Genomic DNA, 15,102 nt, shown 5'->3' on the forward strand with positions numbered 1-15,102 from the left:
TTACATTATTTTTTTAAAAAAGTTATATTTCTTGGAATTTAATATTACTAGAAATGTTTTTGGTGAAAATGTCAAGTTATGGAGTGAATATCAGTTTGATGGCACCATTCAGTTCCTCTGCCAGACACACTATCAATTACACCCACAGCTTGGGGGGGGAGGGTGAGGCGGGGGGGTTGAGTTTCATAGGCAAACCCTATGCACAGTATTGTCCAGATGAAATGCAATTATGAGTAAATATCAGAATTCACTAAACAGACCAAACACATCAAACCCATGAGTCAAACATGACAGGATGGTGGAGGTCGATCGTGTTTAGAGGAAAAGTAAATATCAGAATTCACTAAACAGACCAGACACATCAAACGTGACGGAAGAAAAACAACACGGGAGGATGGTGGAGGTCGATCACGTTTAGAGGAAAACAAGAGAATTTAAAGTTTCAAAGACTCAAACTGACGGCCTTCTACTTTTCTAATAATTCTAGAAATTATAAGAAAATTAACTTTTATATTTTATCCATACAGATATGATCACAGGTGCATTGTGGGATGTGATGAAAAATAAATAACAGTCTAGGAAAATCTAGGGCAGACTGCCGCACATGATCCAGACGGTTGGTAACGAACATACAACTCTATTATAAATGATGGAGTCACATCCTGTACACACACACACACACACACACACACACACACTGGCCTTCACATGACTAGAGTGAGTTAAGAGGGAGCAGCATCTCTATGGCAACCTGGGGAGTAAGAGGTCACTGTGTGTGTGTGTGTGTGTGTGTGGGACAACAAAGCTAATGCTATTTCCTTTGCTGGGAGGCAGCTCTTACTGGATGGTTATCAGGACCGGCCCATCCCTGGTGTTCTGACTTCATTGTCTTCCATTCAATGTTGTATTTTAATGGATTTGAATTTTAGGTTTTTTTTTGTTTTGTTTTTTTTTTTGTGGCCCAATTTCCATGTGTTTGGAAAATATGTTTCAATCTGTTCCTGTAGGAAATCTTCATGTCACCAGATCAGGGCTGGGTCACCGGCTGGTGTATTTTAGAAATGTTAGCAACAAACAGTTTAATTGACCTTTGACCTAGTCAGTTTGGTTGCCTTTTCATCAGTGGTGCCTGTGAAATAGGAACTGTCTATTTAAACTAGTTTCCTTTTCTAGAGCCAACGTTCACAGATGTCCTAGCTTTGATGAAGATGATGATGATGATGACAAATCTCTTAATATTTTCTATAACAGGACTAGTAAATGTAATGACAATCATAAAATTGTTACTATAAAATAAGTGTAGCCTTCAATACTTTAGCAGTAGAGGTTCAAGTTTGTGTTAATCTTTAGAAAAATAAAGATTTAGAGTCCGAACCGTTTAACCGAGGTCATCTAACTCTCATCTTCCACCGTGATGATACTGCTTTAGTTCCCACCAGGTCTCAGCGACTTTAAACGATACGTTTGGAGACCAGTGTTTACTGCTGACGTTTTAATTACTTCTGTCCCCGCAAAGTTAAATTTGGCCAAGGAGACAGAAGACAGAGGAAGTGTAGGGGTGCTGATGACAGAGGAGGAGGGACGGGAAGCAGAGAAGGAGACTGAAATTGAAGAGGAGCGAGAAGTGAGGAGGAAAAAAAAGGGATGTACGTGGGTGTTGACTGATCGTGACGGAGCATCAGGGCTGCTGGCTGTAAGTGGCTCCATTCATCAGGTGACCTGCTGCTCCTCCTCAGTCTTCTCTGAATGCATCCTTTCATCACTACATTTAAAAACCAAAGACACACAAGGTTTCGTCGTTAGTGGGAAAAAAAAGAAAAGGTGTCAATCAAACCAGCCAGAAACCAGCGCTGACATGGAACGACAATCTTCCTCAAACTTTCTTAACTTTTTAATGTTGAAGATTCAACTGAGGCTGGTAAAGCACTACTAACTAATTAATTAATAGAGATGCTGACAAGGAAGAAGACCTTTGGAACCGAGAGGAGAGCCTGGTGCCAGATATAAATGTAGAGCCTTAGAAATAAATCACTGGCCATTCTAAATTTAGTTAATGCGCAATATGAATATGCAAAAAGTACAACTCTGTGAATGGAACTACAGCCTCTCGGAATTTATTTCAGACTTTGAGTGGTGGCGTGCTGAAAGCTTCTCATCTGCTCTGAAGGTTTTTTTCCGAGTCCTATTAGTGACTCTTACGGCACTGCATCTGCAGCAGACCAGTGCTGTGCTGTTGGTGACGGAGTCCATATGAATGAGTGTGAGCCTGCGCCCAGCAGATATGATGTACAGCTGACTCTTTGTTCCACAAATCCACTGGGATGCAGCAAAGGGATCGACCAAGAGAGGGTTTAGCGTCAAAGATCGTTTTTTCTGGAAGAACCTAGAACAGAGTATCTCGCTGCACTGTTCTGTTTTTAACTAATATTTTAGTCATGTTTCAATGGAAGCCAGAGAGATTATAAACAGAGCACAAAGGGTTGAGGATGTGAGGGAAAGACGGAAGAGATTTGGTGGATGAGAGAGTAGAAAGAAGTGCATGGAGGAGGAACAATACCCAGTGATGGTGCATATTGTCTCTGTTGTCAGTGAAGGCAGCACTTTGATGCATTGCATCTCTGGACCAAAGACAATTCTGCAAATGCGGACAGCCTGGCGTATCTGCATATCGATTATTTGTGGCTGTCATAAATACACTTTATTGGAACTGTCAGCGCATGTTGTCTCATATAAACTGAGCCTGGAGATCAGCTGCAGCTGGTAAACAGCTCACATCTGTACCAGTGAGATGAGCACAGTGGGACAGCCCTGGTATTTGGTGTCAATACTGCGACTGCTGCTTTTTTTTGTTGTTTTTTTTTAAACAAAGAAAAAAATTAGAGTGTCAATACTGCGACTGCTGCTTTTTTTTTGTTGTTTTTTTGAAAAAAGTCGCAGGCGGGAAAAAAAATTTAATAAACATTGGACATTTATGAAAAAATAATTTATATTTAGTCAGCTAGCTCTGTTAACATAAGTAAAGGATGGGGTATTAAAACGTCCAAGTAGAGAGAGAGAGTGTTATTTGGGGCGTAAACAAAAATTGTTGCATACGCAAATCAATTTTATAAGCAGCAAGTTTTTCTCATTTTATACTTTTTCTCTAAATTCCTCATTTTATAATTAAACTGATTTAAGTGTCAACTCACAAACTTGCGTTTTCACTTCCTCCCTTTTTCCTGTCCAAGAGGAAGCTTCTCCGTGCTCTAACATCCAGGTCCTCTAAAGTCCTTAGTGTGTGAAGCCATATTTTCTCACAAAACGCCAGGAGGCTGTAAAAAAAAAAAACAGCCCTCGTTTGAAACGAATAAAATGTAAAAACAAGAAAAAGTCCAAGGAACAGTTTCTCCACGAACCACTACAGTATAAAACTAATCAGACTAAAACACTCTCCAAAACAGTGAGAACTATATATTTACCACCAATCACCATGCCATTGTTTTTAATTTAATTTCTTCTGCTCGATATAAATGTCACTCTTTATACAGTAGTTCCCCTGGTGTGAGTCACTACAGTCCAGGATCTGTAGCATTTTCAGAATTCAATGTTCTCTATCAGAGATATTTTGACACATTTTTCTGCATCAACCTTTTTTTTTTACTTTTACTTTTTTATTTATTCAACCAAAGAACACAAACTTATTGACATAATAATACCTTAATAAGATCTAACTTTGGTTTATTCTCACGATTTCAGAATTGATGAAATTGGAGGAAGATACTCACCCAGCAGGAGTGGCATTTAAAACAGTTTTAAAACTGGGAAGGAATATAAAAAGTATTACATCGAAGGTTGAACAGATTAGAAGAGATACAGAACAAACCTGCAGGGGAGAAAAATAAGACTTCAGAAAAAGAAGAAGATAATTAGTGAGCGCTGTCTCTGAAAACCTCAGTACAACTGCCCCCAGGGTCAGAAACAGAAAGTGAAGTAGAAGAAAAGGAAAGTATTACTTCTACCTGAAGATAAGCCCGAATGAACGCCACTGCCTGGCCATTCTTTATTGGATTCCTGACTGAAAAAGGTCAACAAGTATGATTATTTTGATCTTGAAAAAGTTTTAACATTTGTGAAATTATTTTATTTCTGTGAATAACACTGAAATATTGAAGCTGAAAACAAAAGAAGGGACGTTTCGTGTAAACGAAATATTGAAGCTGAAAACAAAAGAAGTGACGTTTCGTGTAAACCAACAAGTAAAGAAGTAAAAATGTTTCAAACTCACCTGCGCTACGAATTTTCTTGTATAGTCAACATTTTTAGCCCTTAAAATACAAAACTGCATTTGACACAAAATATATATATTTTCTTTAACGAACCAAAAGTATTCTCCCACAGCCATGAAGATGAGGTTTGGTGGAAATGCACGATATGCAACTGTCAGGTTAGACAATCGGTATTTTCTCTGGAGGACGACAAAACTGCTGATTGATGATATTTTTTTCATGCTTAGTAGCAATTTCCCAGAGAGACGACTACAGTTTTCGCAATCCATCTAAATAACAATATCTTAGATTGACACTCAAAAAAAAAAAAAGAAGCACAATGTTAAAACATCAGAACTGCACATTCAGCGAGACCGGCTGGTGACCATCCCATTTTAGACCCCAGGGCCAAATTCCCTGTGAAAAAAACACCCCCCCCTGGTGGCCAAAAAAAAAAGTTTGCACAGTCAACACAGTCTGTGACACTGACAGTTATCATGTGTCTGTCAGTCAGTGACTTGATCGTCATGAAACCATCAGGTCGATTTTGTGACCAGACTCCAGGAGCTTTTATTTCGTACATGTCAGGTGAACTGTTGAAAACAGAGACGGACCTTCATTATCGTCCAGTCAGCAACTGTGAGCAAATAAGGTGTGGAGATTCTAACAACAGCACAACAGATAAAAACAATAACAGCGTTTGGCAAAATAGCAGTGTTATAAATCACTAGTTGGGTTTCGGTTCAAAACCCAGTACCAATACTATTAGTTAATTAAACGCTTGGTGAGGCAGGGTTGGTTAAAGAAATTACAGGATAAAATTCTAGAGTTAGACAATCCCTAAAGTCCCTGACACTGATGTATAAAACTGGACTGGAAATAAACTACAGACAAAACTCAGAATATAAACTCAGAATGTAATTGTTTTCTTCGAGGTAAAAGAAAAAAGAAGCTGGTGCAGCCTAAGACTTATGCACTAAGAATTTCATTGGATTTTTACTTTCTACAAAGTTATTTACTCCGGCCTGGAAAGGTCAGGGAACATTAAAAGTTCCAGCCTAATGATCCAGGACTTTAGATCTTTATAAGTCTGTGGGTTGAGAATTTTTCTCACCAAAAATGATTGTATTTTAACATTAAAAATAACTGAGGGTAGAGTCTAATACAAAAACAGATCATTAATAGGATGAAGGTCTCGTTGATAATCACACCAGACGTTTGACCAATGAAGCAGAGAAACCTGCGGAGAAGTAATTAATACTTCACCCTGTTCCTATAAATCACATCACTTAAATTACTGGCATTTTCTAGCAAATAAGATTTTATTTTATTTGACTGACAAAGAAATACTTCCATTAAACAAGAACAATATTCAAAATTGTGTTTTTCCTTTTTTTTTGCATTTGTTCTCAATCAAAGATTTGCTGCAATAAAATAAAATAAAATTAAACTAAAACCGTCTTTATCCATAATAGGAATCTTTAACAGAACAACAGTAAAATAAAGTGACTCTGATATCAAATTAAAACATTTCAACATAGATTAAGGTCCTAATGCTCCCGTGAAATAAACGTTCTTTACAAGTCGGTAAGACTCCCAGGTCCAAAACGACTCCATAAAATTGACGTAACATAATTGAACAATATAAATGAATATCTTTGTGTTTGTCCATTAGCTTTTAGTGGAGGCTCCACCTACCTGGGCCCAAACAAAGGGAACAGGATGCTGGAGTTTCTGAGTTGTAACAAAGACAAAGCAGCACCTGCAACAGAATAATGAAATTAAAAAATGTTATTATCAAAGACAAAGACAAAACACTAATCATACAACAGCTGATGAGACATGGTGTTAAAAAAAAAAAAATTAGCTCATGTTGCATAGCTCTTGTCATGATATTTTGAGCAAGTTAAACTAAACACACTAATCTTGGCAATAACGTACATACTTTATTGTTCGATATTTATAATATTTAACCCAACATTAATATTTAGCACAAATCTTTTTTGTGCTTTGAAGCTCGGTTTAATGATCCAGTTTGAATCTGCTACGTGGACGCTCGGTGGAGCAGCGGCGTATCAGTATCAGCACAAATGCAATCAAAGCAGTTTGTTGGGTCAAACATCTCTGGTAACAGGTCTAATTAAATCTGTGTCAGGTTCTCGGTACAGGTACACCCACCGCTGCACGCACGCAGGAGGACGGAAATCAATTTTCTCAGCCTGCATCCACGGGTGAACTAATTTCAATGATTTTTGCCCCAGTGTAGCAGGACGGAAAGATGGAGAGGAGTACGCCAATGGGCAAGTTCAGCATGAGAAGATCGAACCTGGATGCCTCTGTTTCACTGTGACTACTTCATGATGTCAATAAGTATTTAAATACGACATTTACTGCAGTTGTGAATAAATGAGCAATACCCCGTCTGCTGTCCTGTAAGTGCCCCAGGTAAGATGTGTTACTGTTCACAGGCATCAGGATTGGTTGTGGTTTCACCAACAGAGGAGCGCCACCTTTTGGATGATAATGCTCCTTTTTCTGCGTTCGACTGCAGGAGCTGGAAATACTGCTGTGTTGGATCACTTGAGGCACCTTTCTCAATGTCTGAAAAGAAAAGAAAGTTCGATTAAGTAAACTTTCATTCAGTTCACACTGAATTTGCTAACGTAAAAGTCAAGAAATGATGCCTCTGTTGGCGCTGCCTCAGGCTGAACCAGATCTGGGATTGTTGAAGGGCTGGACTCTGTAGGACTTGTTGGGACGGTAGAAGGACCTTTGGTCTCCGAGGCCTGGCCTTGTTCATCACAGCTGAGTGCTTGGTCCTGTTGCAGATCAGCAAATGGGTTAATCTTCGTGCCGTTTGTGATAACATAAAATCATCATCACGCAGTCCATCTTCCTCATGGTTCTGTGATAAAGTCAGCGGTGCACACTGCCTGGTCAGCAAAGAAACAGTCCTGCGTTTGAGAATTTCAGCAGTCAGCGGTTTGAAAGGCATATCTGTGAACGCTAATCTTCAAGGACAACAGAGGGCAGTAATGGTAGTTGTTTAAGGCAACAATAAGCCTGTAGTAACAGGATGAGTGTTCAGATGTGGAGCTGCTTCAGTTGGTCACCTAGTGACATCATCAACATTATGTTTCTATGAATTCAATCACGATGCAACTTAATTTCACAAGGGGCTTATCCCGAGATGACGATGCAGGAATTCATTGAACTCAGGGAACAGGATTTATTATTTTACAAATGGATTGGCCACCACTGACATCAACCCAATAAAAAAGATTTGGGATGTATCACAGGAGACTGTGTTCAGCTGGCAGACTCTTTCATCGTCAACACTAATAATAATCAACATCTTTGTGACAAATTAATTGAATTTTGGATAGAAGAATAGCATTGGTCAATGTTGAGGTTTTGTTAAAAAAAAATACTACCTCAGTGAGTTTTGATTTTTGAATTTTTTGATGTAACAATGCTGTAACGTTTGTCAGCTTCATGTTTCCAAAAGAAGCTGAATGAATGTTTTCATTCATTCATGTGATTACATCATGATCAGAGTGAATCACGACTAATCATGAGCAACCAACATTTCTGTATATTACTAGGACAAACACACCTGCTTTTATTTGTGACTAATCCAAACGATGGAATTATTAAAAAAAGAGAACTGTCCAGAAAATGTTTATATGAAAATGTTAACTATATCCCAAAAGTTTGGTCGTTATTGTGCAAACTTGACAGTTGCTTTCAAAACTTTAAATTAAAAAAACCTTTACAATATTAACCAGTCTACAGTCCATCACAGACCATTTGCCAATTGTGTCAGTCGTACTTGACCAGAAGTAAAAACCTGGGATTTTAAGTCTGAGGTGCTTGGAATAAACACAAACTCTTTTTGGCAGTGTGTGCAAAACAAATACATGAGTGGATGGTTAGTGGAGTTATTGGCTCTACATAGTGTATTCTGCAATTGTTTGTCTAATTAATTTCACAAATTAATTAACCTGGTTAACATGGCTAATGTTGACAGACTCAGTTCACACTCAATGCCACAAACACGACAGAAACTTGGATGAAAGGGTCTGACCTCCCAGTTCTTTATGAACTCCGGTGCAGGAATCTCTTCTTCTTTTCCCTGAAACAACAACAGGGACACAACCAGTGATTAATAAAAAAATATATAGGCATTAAAACAGCAGGTGCAGCAAAAAGTGCACAGATGTTGTTAATGTTTTTTTTTTTTTCATGAGTTAAAGGATCAGTTGCTTCATTCAAAGAACAGCGTTCACCTCATTAGTCACTCCTGCAGGCATTACACAGTCCACTGACTGACTGTCATCTTTTTTATTAGCCAACAAAAACTGTGACCTTCCAACAGCCTGACTACGCATTTGGCAGCACTGGCCTCGCTCTACCAACCCACACGCCTTCAATGTGATGTGTGTGTGTGTGTGTGTGTGTGTTTGCTGGTGTTTGTGCACCAGTACAGTATGCATATTGAGCGATGTTAATCCTGCAGCACTAACACAACATCCACTGAGATATGCAACAAAAAGTGTGCTTATAGCAAAATAAAAAGATTTTTATTTGAAGCGGGGGAAGTGCAAATATTAATAAAAAAAATTTCAAAAGAAGAAAATCTGCAAAAAAAAAAAAAACTTTTTCAAAAGGTTCAGCACCACAGGAGGGGAGCAGCAGTAAACTACTAAAAAACTAAAGGGCTGGAGAATTATCAGGACTTTTAAAAGAATTTCATAGTAAACTACTAAAAAACTAAAGGGCTGTAGATTTATCAGGACTTTCATAAAAAATATGAATTCTTTGGGGGTTCATGGTATTATATTGTGACAGTGATTTATTTCTGGTTTTGTAATCTGATGTATGAATTATGAATGTTCCAACATTTACAAAAACGTTCCGTATCCTTCTGAAGGTCGACTAAACTCCTGACTTCTCAACAACAAATTATGTTAACTTGATGTCAGAAAAATCTAAGTGCAGCTGAGCTATTTTTATTAGTTGTTAAATATTTTGGGACTAAATAATAAATGAAATTTTGTTATGGTGCTGATTTATGACAAGAACTTTTTTACTGTCTCTGTGTTTCATTGTTATTTACAACCCTTTTTCATTTTAATTTTGTTGGCACTTGTTCTAAGGCTTATGATGCAATTTTTAAATTTAGTCGCATATTAGTTTACAGTCCAGTAAAAAAAGGTTGTGGAGTTTCAAGATTCTGAAGTTTGGACACTATCCACGCTTTTCTATATGTATGTGTATAACACCTTTAGTTTGGCTGAGGATGAGTGTTGCTGAGTGCGTTTCTGCTCAGTGGACGTTAGTTCTTCTGCTAACTCTGGCAGGTGAAACGTTCCCTTCCCCAGGTACAGGCTCACTGGACTGAACTGCACGCAGAGCTGAAAAAGCGACAAAGGAAACAGGGAAAACTGATTAAAAATGTTTGATCACATTAGTGTATGTTTGATATATTAAAGTATTGATTGTATCACAGTCAGAGGGCGGAGTTTTCAGTGTGAATGACTCACTGCTTCACTCTCGGCACAGCTACAGGGTGTTGCGTGTCCTTGGAGTATCAGAGCTGTGTGGACATAAACGTCCTCCGCTGTGTGCGTGTCACACAAAAAGAGCTGCAACACGTCTCCTGTGTAGCAATCGAGAGCGCCCACTAGAGGACGATCACAGCACAGCTTGTGGAAAGATGATGTAGCCTTGTCAGTCCAGCTGCCCTGCAAAATATAAACCAAAACAAACACAAACTTTTTGACAGAAATAGGCTGCCCTGCAAAATATAAACCAAAACACTAAACCAAGACTTTTTGACAGAAATATTTGAATACATGTACACAGTATCTTGTAAATTTGGAGCATGAATATCCATTAAATAACACAATGTAGAATAATTACAAAATTGTTTGGCAGAAGTATGCATTAAGTTACTACTAAACCTAATATTAATATTAAATGTACTCACAGTACTTGGTTTAACTGCAGCAAGTGATGAGGGTACAGCTTGTGCTGGAATAACAGAATAACAAAACCTAGAAAACAAAAATATTATAAAACACACACACACAGATCATGTAGTGGCAGAAGACCATGGTGCAGCTGCTTTAGTCTGTGAGAAGACCCTACTTCAGGAACATCAGTTGGTGGCTCAGTACGACAGTGGTATCTCCGTAGTCAACAAAGTACACTTGGACCTCAGTGGGGCTTATGGTTTTGTGAATCACCACTCGGTAAAACCACAAATCCACAGGTGACACACAGCAGACCTGACCTTGTCTGATGAACCGTTTAGGAAGGTGGTAGCGCTGAGCTACATCAGAGCAAGAGTAAAATCTCCTACAAGAGAAGAGAACGAAAGAATAGTTTTGTGGCTGCGCTGTAGTGACTACCTGCGTAAGAGGTTTTGTTTCTACCACCTCATGTCAATCATCATCTCCTCCATGGCCTGCGCTTCTTCAGTATTGCAAAAGCGAATGTAGAATTTTCCAGGTGACTCCACATGTTCCACCAGGACTTGAACAAGCTCTCGAGCATCGTGGCGTGTTGGTGGTTGGAGATATTGACTCTGCATGGCATCCAGTGGCACAGTGGGACTGTTATGGACCTGGATGTCAGTGTAGACACCAGGTACCTTTAAAGATTAAAAAAAAAATACTGCATGTTTTTTTTATATTGTGCATGACATCATGAAATAAATTAAGGAATTACAAGTGCTTATAAAAATTACAATGAAGTTTAAGTAAAAAGACAGGCCTTACAACTTTCTGTATCTTGGGATCTTTCCTGATCTCCAGGTCCTCAGTTATAGTTTCCATAATATTTTCATTGTCCACTTGCAGTTTGCTCTCCCAAGGAGATATTTTAGAGTTGAAGTGACTTTTCATATGTGGTTGCTTTACATCACTGCCATTTTCTAAAAAAAGACGTGTAAAATATGTGAGATTCACATGTGAAAAAAAAGTGTTTTTGTTCAAACTGAAACTATTTTCAGAAGAACAAATCTTCCCTCACTAATTTTTATTGAGTTTTCATTCACACCTTGCAGTGTAGCGTGACTGCCTTGTATTAACGTGACTCTCAAATCTTGTCCTCTGTCGCCCTCTGCGGGTTTAAGGTGGAAGATGTTGCTCATGGCACTGAGCAGCTCAGTGACGCTAAAGAAACCGCTCTGTTGTAGAGGCAGCTCCTCTCCAAAAAGCTTCTAAAGAACAAAATAAACACAGAGAAACTTTCATTAACGACACAGTGTGATTATTATTCGGTCTATGTAAATGTTTTACTGCGATTTAAGACAAATATGTCAATAAGTGAGAGACATGGCTGTTTTTTTACCTTATACTCAGCAGGCAGAGCATGAACTGATAGACCAGCACTGGTCCGGCCTACAACCTGCAGTGGAATTTGGTTTGTGACAAATTTGTAACAGTTTGGGACAATATATTGCAAGTTAATTTGAGAACTTATAGAGATATCAAAACATAAGTTAAATACAGAAATGTATATGAAGCCTGGAAAAGCCTGACCTTTTGTAGTTTGTCTTTTAGCTCCTCACTGATGGAGCTCACAACTCCAGCCTCCAAAATACACTGATGAAGCTCCTCTTCCAACTGGGTTCCAATTTAGAATAATAAAAGAAGACACTTACACATACTTTTACATAAACTATACAAACTACTTGAATAAAACCTCAATAATTTGGCAGACCACAACCTCATGGTTGTCTAATTCTACCACCACGTTTATCAATTCTCAATATGTAAAGTATATACCACAGACTGTTGCTGCCCTTTTATGTTTCTCTGTTTTCTCCTAGTAAATGTATAATTTAATATATTAAATGAACCTTCTGTAAACACTGCTGTGGGTGATGATCTTCCTGTTTGGGCCGTGTTTCATGTTCCTGGTTCTTGTCAGCACAATTTGTTCTGTTACTTTCAGTTACTGACTCCTTGGGTTCCTTCTTGTTTTCAGCAGGTTCCTGGATCACTGGACTCTGAGGATCTTGATTTAGAGATCACATGGGGGGAAAAAACTGTTGACTGCTTTGTTAACTGTCACTAAATTGGATGACATAGCATTAAAATATAGAATAGGAGAGGGTATTATATGATTAAATCAATTATTTGGAAAACCCACCTGGGGCTGTAGTCGATTGAGAGCTGGCTGGCTGACCTTTGACTGTTGGCTTGTCAGTCCTGAGTGTTTGAGGTTTCTTTACTGTTGACTTAGACCAGATCTGCAGTGACCTGGGCAGCATGCAGTCCCTCAAAACTACAACTGAGCCCACCCTGCTCTGCTGGATCATGACCAAGTCTGGTGCTGCCCCCAGCATCTCTCCAGTGGAATAGAACCCATAGCTGTGCACTCGCAGAGGTTGACCAAAACAACGCAAGTAGCAGGACTCCAGATCAGATAACCTGAGGGGACCCTGGAAGAGAGTACAGTTTATTAATCACAAGAGAGACTCTCCTTAAGAGTATTTCATTACTTAATATGACATACCAAACAGGACAAAAAGAACAAGCATTCATTATGTTAAAAGTTTCGGGATATAAAAATGTGAGACCAAACTTGTGAGAGGAGGATGCGCAGCTGTGTTCTGAGTTGAGCAGGTACAGGTGGAGGAACATGACCTTTTCTGGGTAGAACCACAAAGGGGTGGGTGTGTTGAAGGCGAGTTGAGGTGTATCTGGCACTGCTGCTCCTGATTTTCTTGTCAGCCTTACATGTTCGCTGGTTGACTACTAGCTCTTGAATTTTCTTCGTGGCATCGTTGCCAACAGCTGTAAGGACAGAAACCAAAGCAAGATCACAACACTACATTTTAAGATCTAAAACCAAAGCAAGATCACAACACTACATCTTAAAAGAACTCGGAATGTGTCATCGCTGAAAACACAATACAAATCTGAGATAATGTTTTGCAACATCCTACCCTTTAAATAAGTAGAACCGTCTGCTCTATGGTCGACAGATACCGTGTCGGGCATCTCCTTTACCATGTCCATTATGTTCCTGAAACCCAGCGGTTTCAGGGGTAAAGGACGCCCTAACAGTTCAACATAGTCTCGTCTGAGCTGCTCAGGATCCAGACCTATCTTGGATGAAGTGAGCAATGAGCGAATGTCCTTCTTCAATTCTGCCAAAACCTCTTGCTGGCTCATCTTGGCTAAAAATAATAATTAAAAAAAAAACACAAAAACACGAAATGGTTATCACTGTTGATTTATTACTGCAGAAGGATCATATAGGGGCTAAAAGTTCTGATAGAAAATGTATTCTCAGTAGTACTGTGCCATAGTGGCCAAAACAGTGAAAAAGTTATGATCTCAGCATCTCACTACTGTGGACTAAACAGAATGACGTAAATGTACGTTAGACATTTTCCAGTTTCCATTATTATCTATACGATATCCTGACTGGTTTCGTGAATACGATATCAGTCAATAATAATTAAATAACTTCATTAACAATCTTTGTTGAATAATTTCCTCACTCATAAGTCGTTGGTTTGTTGTGCAAACTATTCTGTAATACAGCTTGCTCACATAATCGTGGAACATATCTGAAAAGTAAATGTATTTTAGCTTCTATTTTCCCATTGTTTCATTGACCAACCCATATCAAATCATAACGTTTGTACCGCAATTTCAACCTCAATCTGCTACTAGCTATTTCAGATTAAATGAGCCCCCATCCGTGATTATTGTACTGCGTGAGAATCCAAAAAAACAATATATCGTTACTAGTGTATATACAGTTGTACTTAAAAAAAATTAAAGAGACAATGTCTAAGCATTTGAAAATATTCTGAGAGAATAAGACTTTACCAGAATGTTCGATGTGACTGTCTGTTGTTAGCATGTAGCCACAGCTGAACTTCGGGACTTCACACCTGCGGCTGTGTTACGGTGTTTTCTGTTGAATTCAAATGGACATTTATCAGAAGGGGGTATAAATGAAAACCTAAACGATAAACTGAACAAATTCCAATGTTGTAGTTAAGTAGGTTTCTAAATAGTACGATTAGTAGTTGTACACACACGAGATGATGCGTTCATGGACACCACGGTATAAGCTCTTGGTGGATTGGTAGTCATAGTTTGTTTTTCTTGTTAAAAAAAACAAACTATACGGCAGCAACGAAAGAAACATAAAACAGGGATATATATTTGATTCTATGTATGCGTAAAATGTATAAGAAACTACAGCAAATCTACAACAAATCACATGAATGATCGTTCAGAATTCACATCGGTCATTTGAGCGTTGAAAAATGTAAATATTAAAAATGTTGACTATATAAATATATATGCAAACATTTTTTTGCTTGTGTAAGGTAAAAAAAATACTTAAAAAGCATAAAGTTAAACTGTAATAATCAAAGCTCATTTTAAAAAATGTAGAGTGGATTTTCCTAACATTTATAAACAACAAGAAGTAGAAGTAAATAATGTTCAAAATTCTAAGCTACAGGGAATAGAGTATGATAAGGTCAAAACAGATATGGTATTTATTTACCTAGTGACCTGAATGAGTAGGTTTGACATGAACAGTGTTTATAATTAATTTAGTTTAATTTGGGTTTGCAACAGGGGAGGATAGTGGAGATGTTTTCTTTGGAGAAAGAAAACATTCATCAGATTCCTCCATCTACGCATTCCTCTGAGGACACCCTTTGGTGTTACTCTGTTAACTCACCAATGGAGGCAGTATTACTGTACGTATATGAAACTACAGTTTGGAGTTACATGGGTTGAGATGAAATTTCAGTAAATATTCCCAAACATTCACTCACATGATTCTGTGACTTACACAATACTGGAAGCCT

At 38.3% G+C, this 15,102-nt stretch overlaps 1 protein-coding gene across 3 annotated transcripts; it reads right to left on the reverse strand.

Annotated features, from left to right (window-relative positions):
• Window positions 1-5,119: 5,119 nt before the first annotated feature.
• tdrd5 (tudor domain containing 5) lies at window positions 5,120-14,489 on the reverse strand. Of its 3 annotated transcripts, XM_025054163.1 has the most exons (19): window positions 14,315-14,489; window positions 14,102-14,189; window positions 13,207-13,440; window positions 12,843-13,054; window positions 12,408-12,699; window positions 12,115-12,272; window positions 11,795-11,878; window positions 11,604-11,660; window positions 11,283-11,472; window positions 11,030-11,184; window positions 10,688-10,902; window positions 10,398-10,607; window positions 10,237-10,303; window positions 9,791-9,991; window positions 9,530-9,661; window positions 8,332-8,379; window positions 6,929-7,063; window positions 6,662-6,845; window positions 5,120-6,006 (listed from the first exon to the last, which is right to left on the reverse strand). In XM_025054163.1, the coding sequence occupies exons 2-19, from the start codon at window positions 14,133-14,135 to the stop codon at window positions 5,939-5,941; spliced, it is 2,676 nt and encodes an 891-aa protein (XP_024909931.1). In that variant the 5' UTR covers window positions 14,136-14,189; window positions 14,315-14,489; the 3' UTR covers window positions 5,120-5,938. The 3 variants fall into 3 exon arrangements, with proteins under 3 accessions (XP_024909931.1, XP_024909930.1, XP_024909932.1); XM_025054162.1 differs by having other exon boundaries at window positions 14,102-14,489; XM_025054164.1 differs by having other exon boundaries at window positions 11,310-11,472; window positions 14,102-14,485.
• Between the last annotated feature and the right edge of the window lie 613 nt (window positions 14,490-15,102).

The sequence above is a fragment of the Cynoglossus semilaevis genome, chromosome 2, assembly GCF_000523025.1.
Source record: "Cynoglossus semilaevis isolate Cse_v1.0 chromosome 2, Cse_v1.0, whole genome shotgun sequence".
In the NCBI taxonomy this organism is placed as follows: Eukaryota; Metazoa; Chordata; class Actinopteri; order Pleuronectiformes; family Cynoglossidae; genus Cynoglossus; species Cynoglossus semilaevis.

Coding starts and splice junctions, on each gene's coding strand:
- tdrd5 (XM_025054163.1), bottom strand. CDS start 14,135: ATGCTAACAACAGACAGTCACATCGAACATTCTG. Junction 13,441..14,101: donor CAGTCACATCGAACATTCTG/GTAAAGTCTTAT, acceptor TATTATTTTTAG/CCAAGATGAGCCAGCAAGAG. Junction 12,700..12,842: donor TGCGCATCCTCCTCTCACAA/GTTTGGTCTCAC, acceptor ACTCTCTTCCAG/GGTCCCCTCAGGTTATCTGA.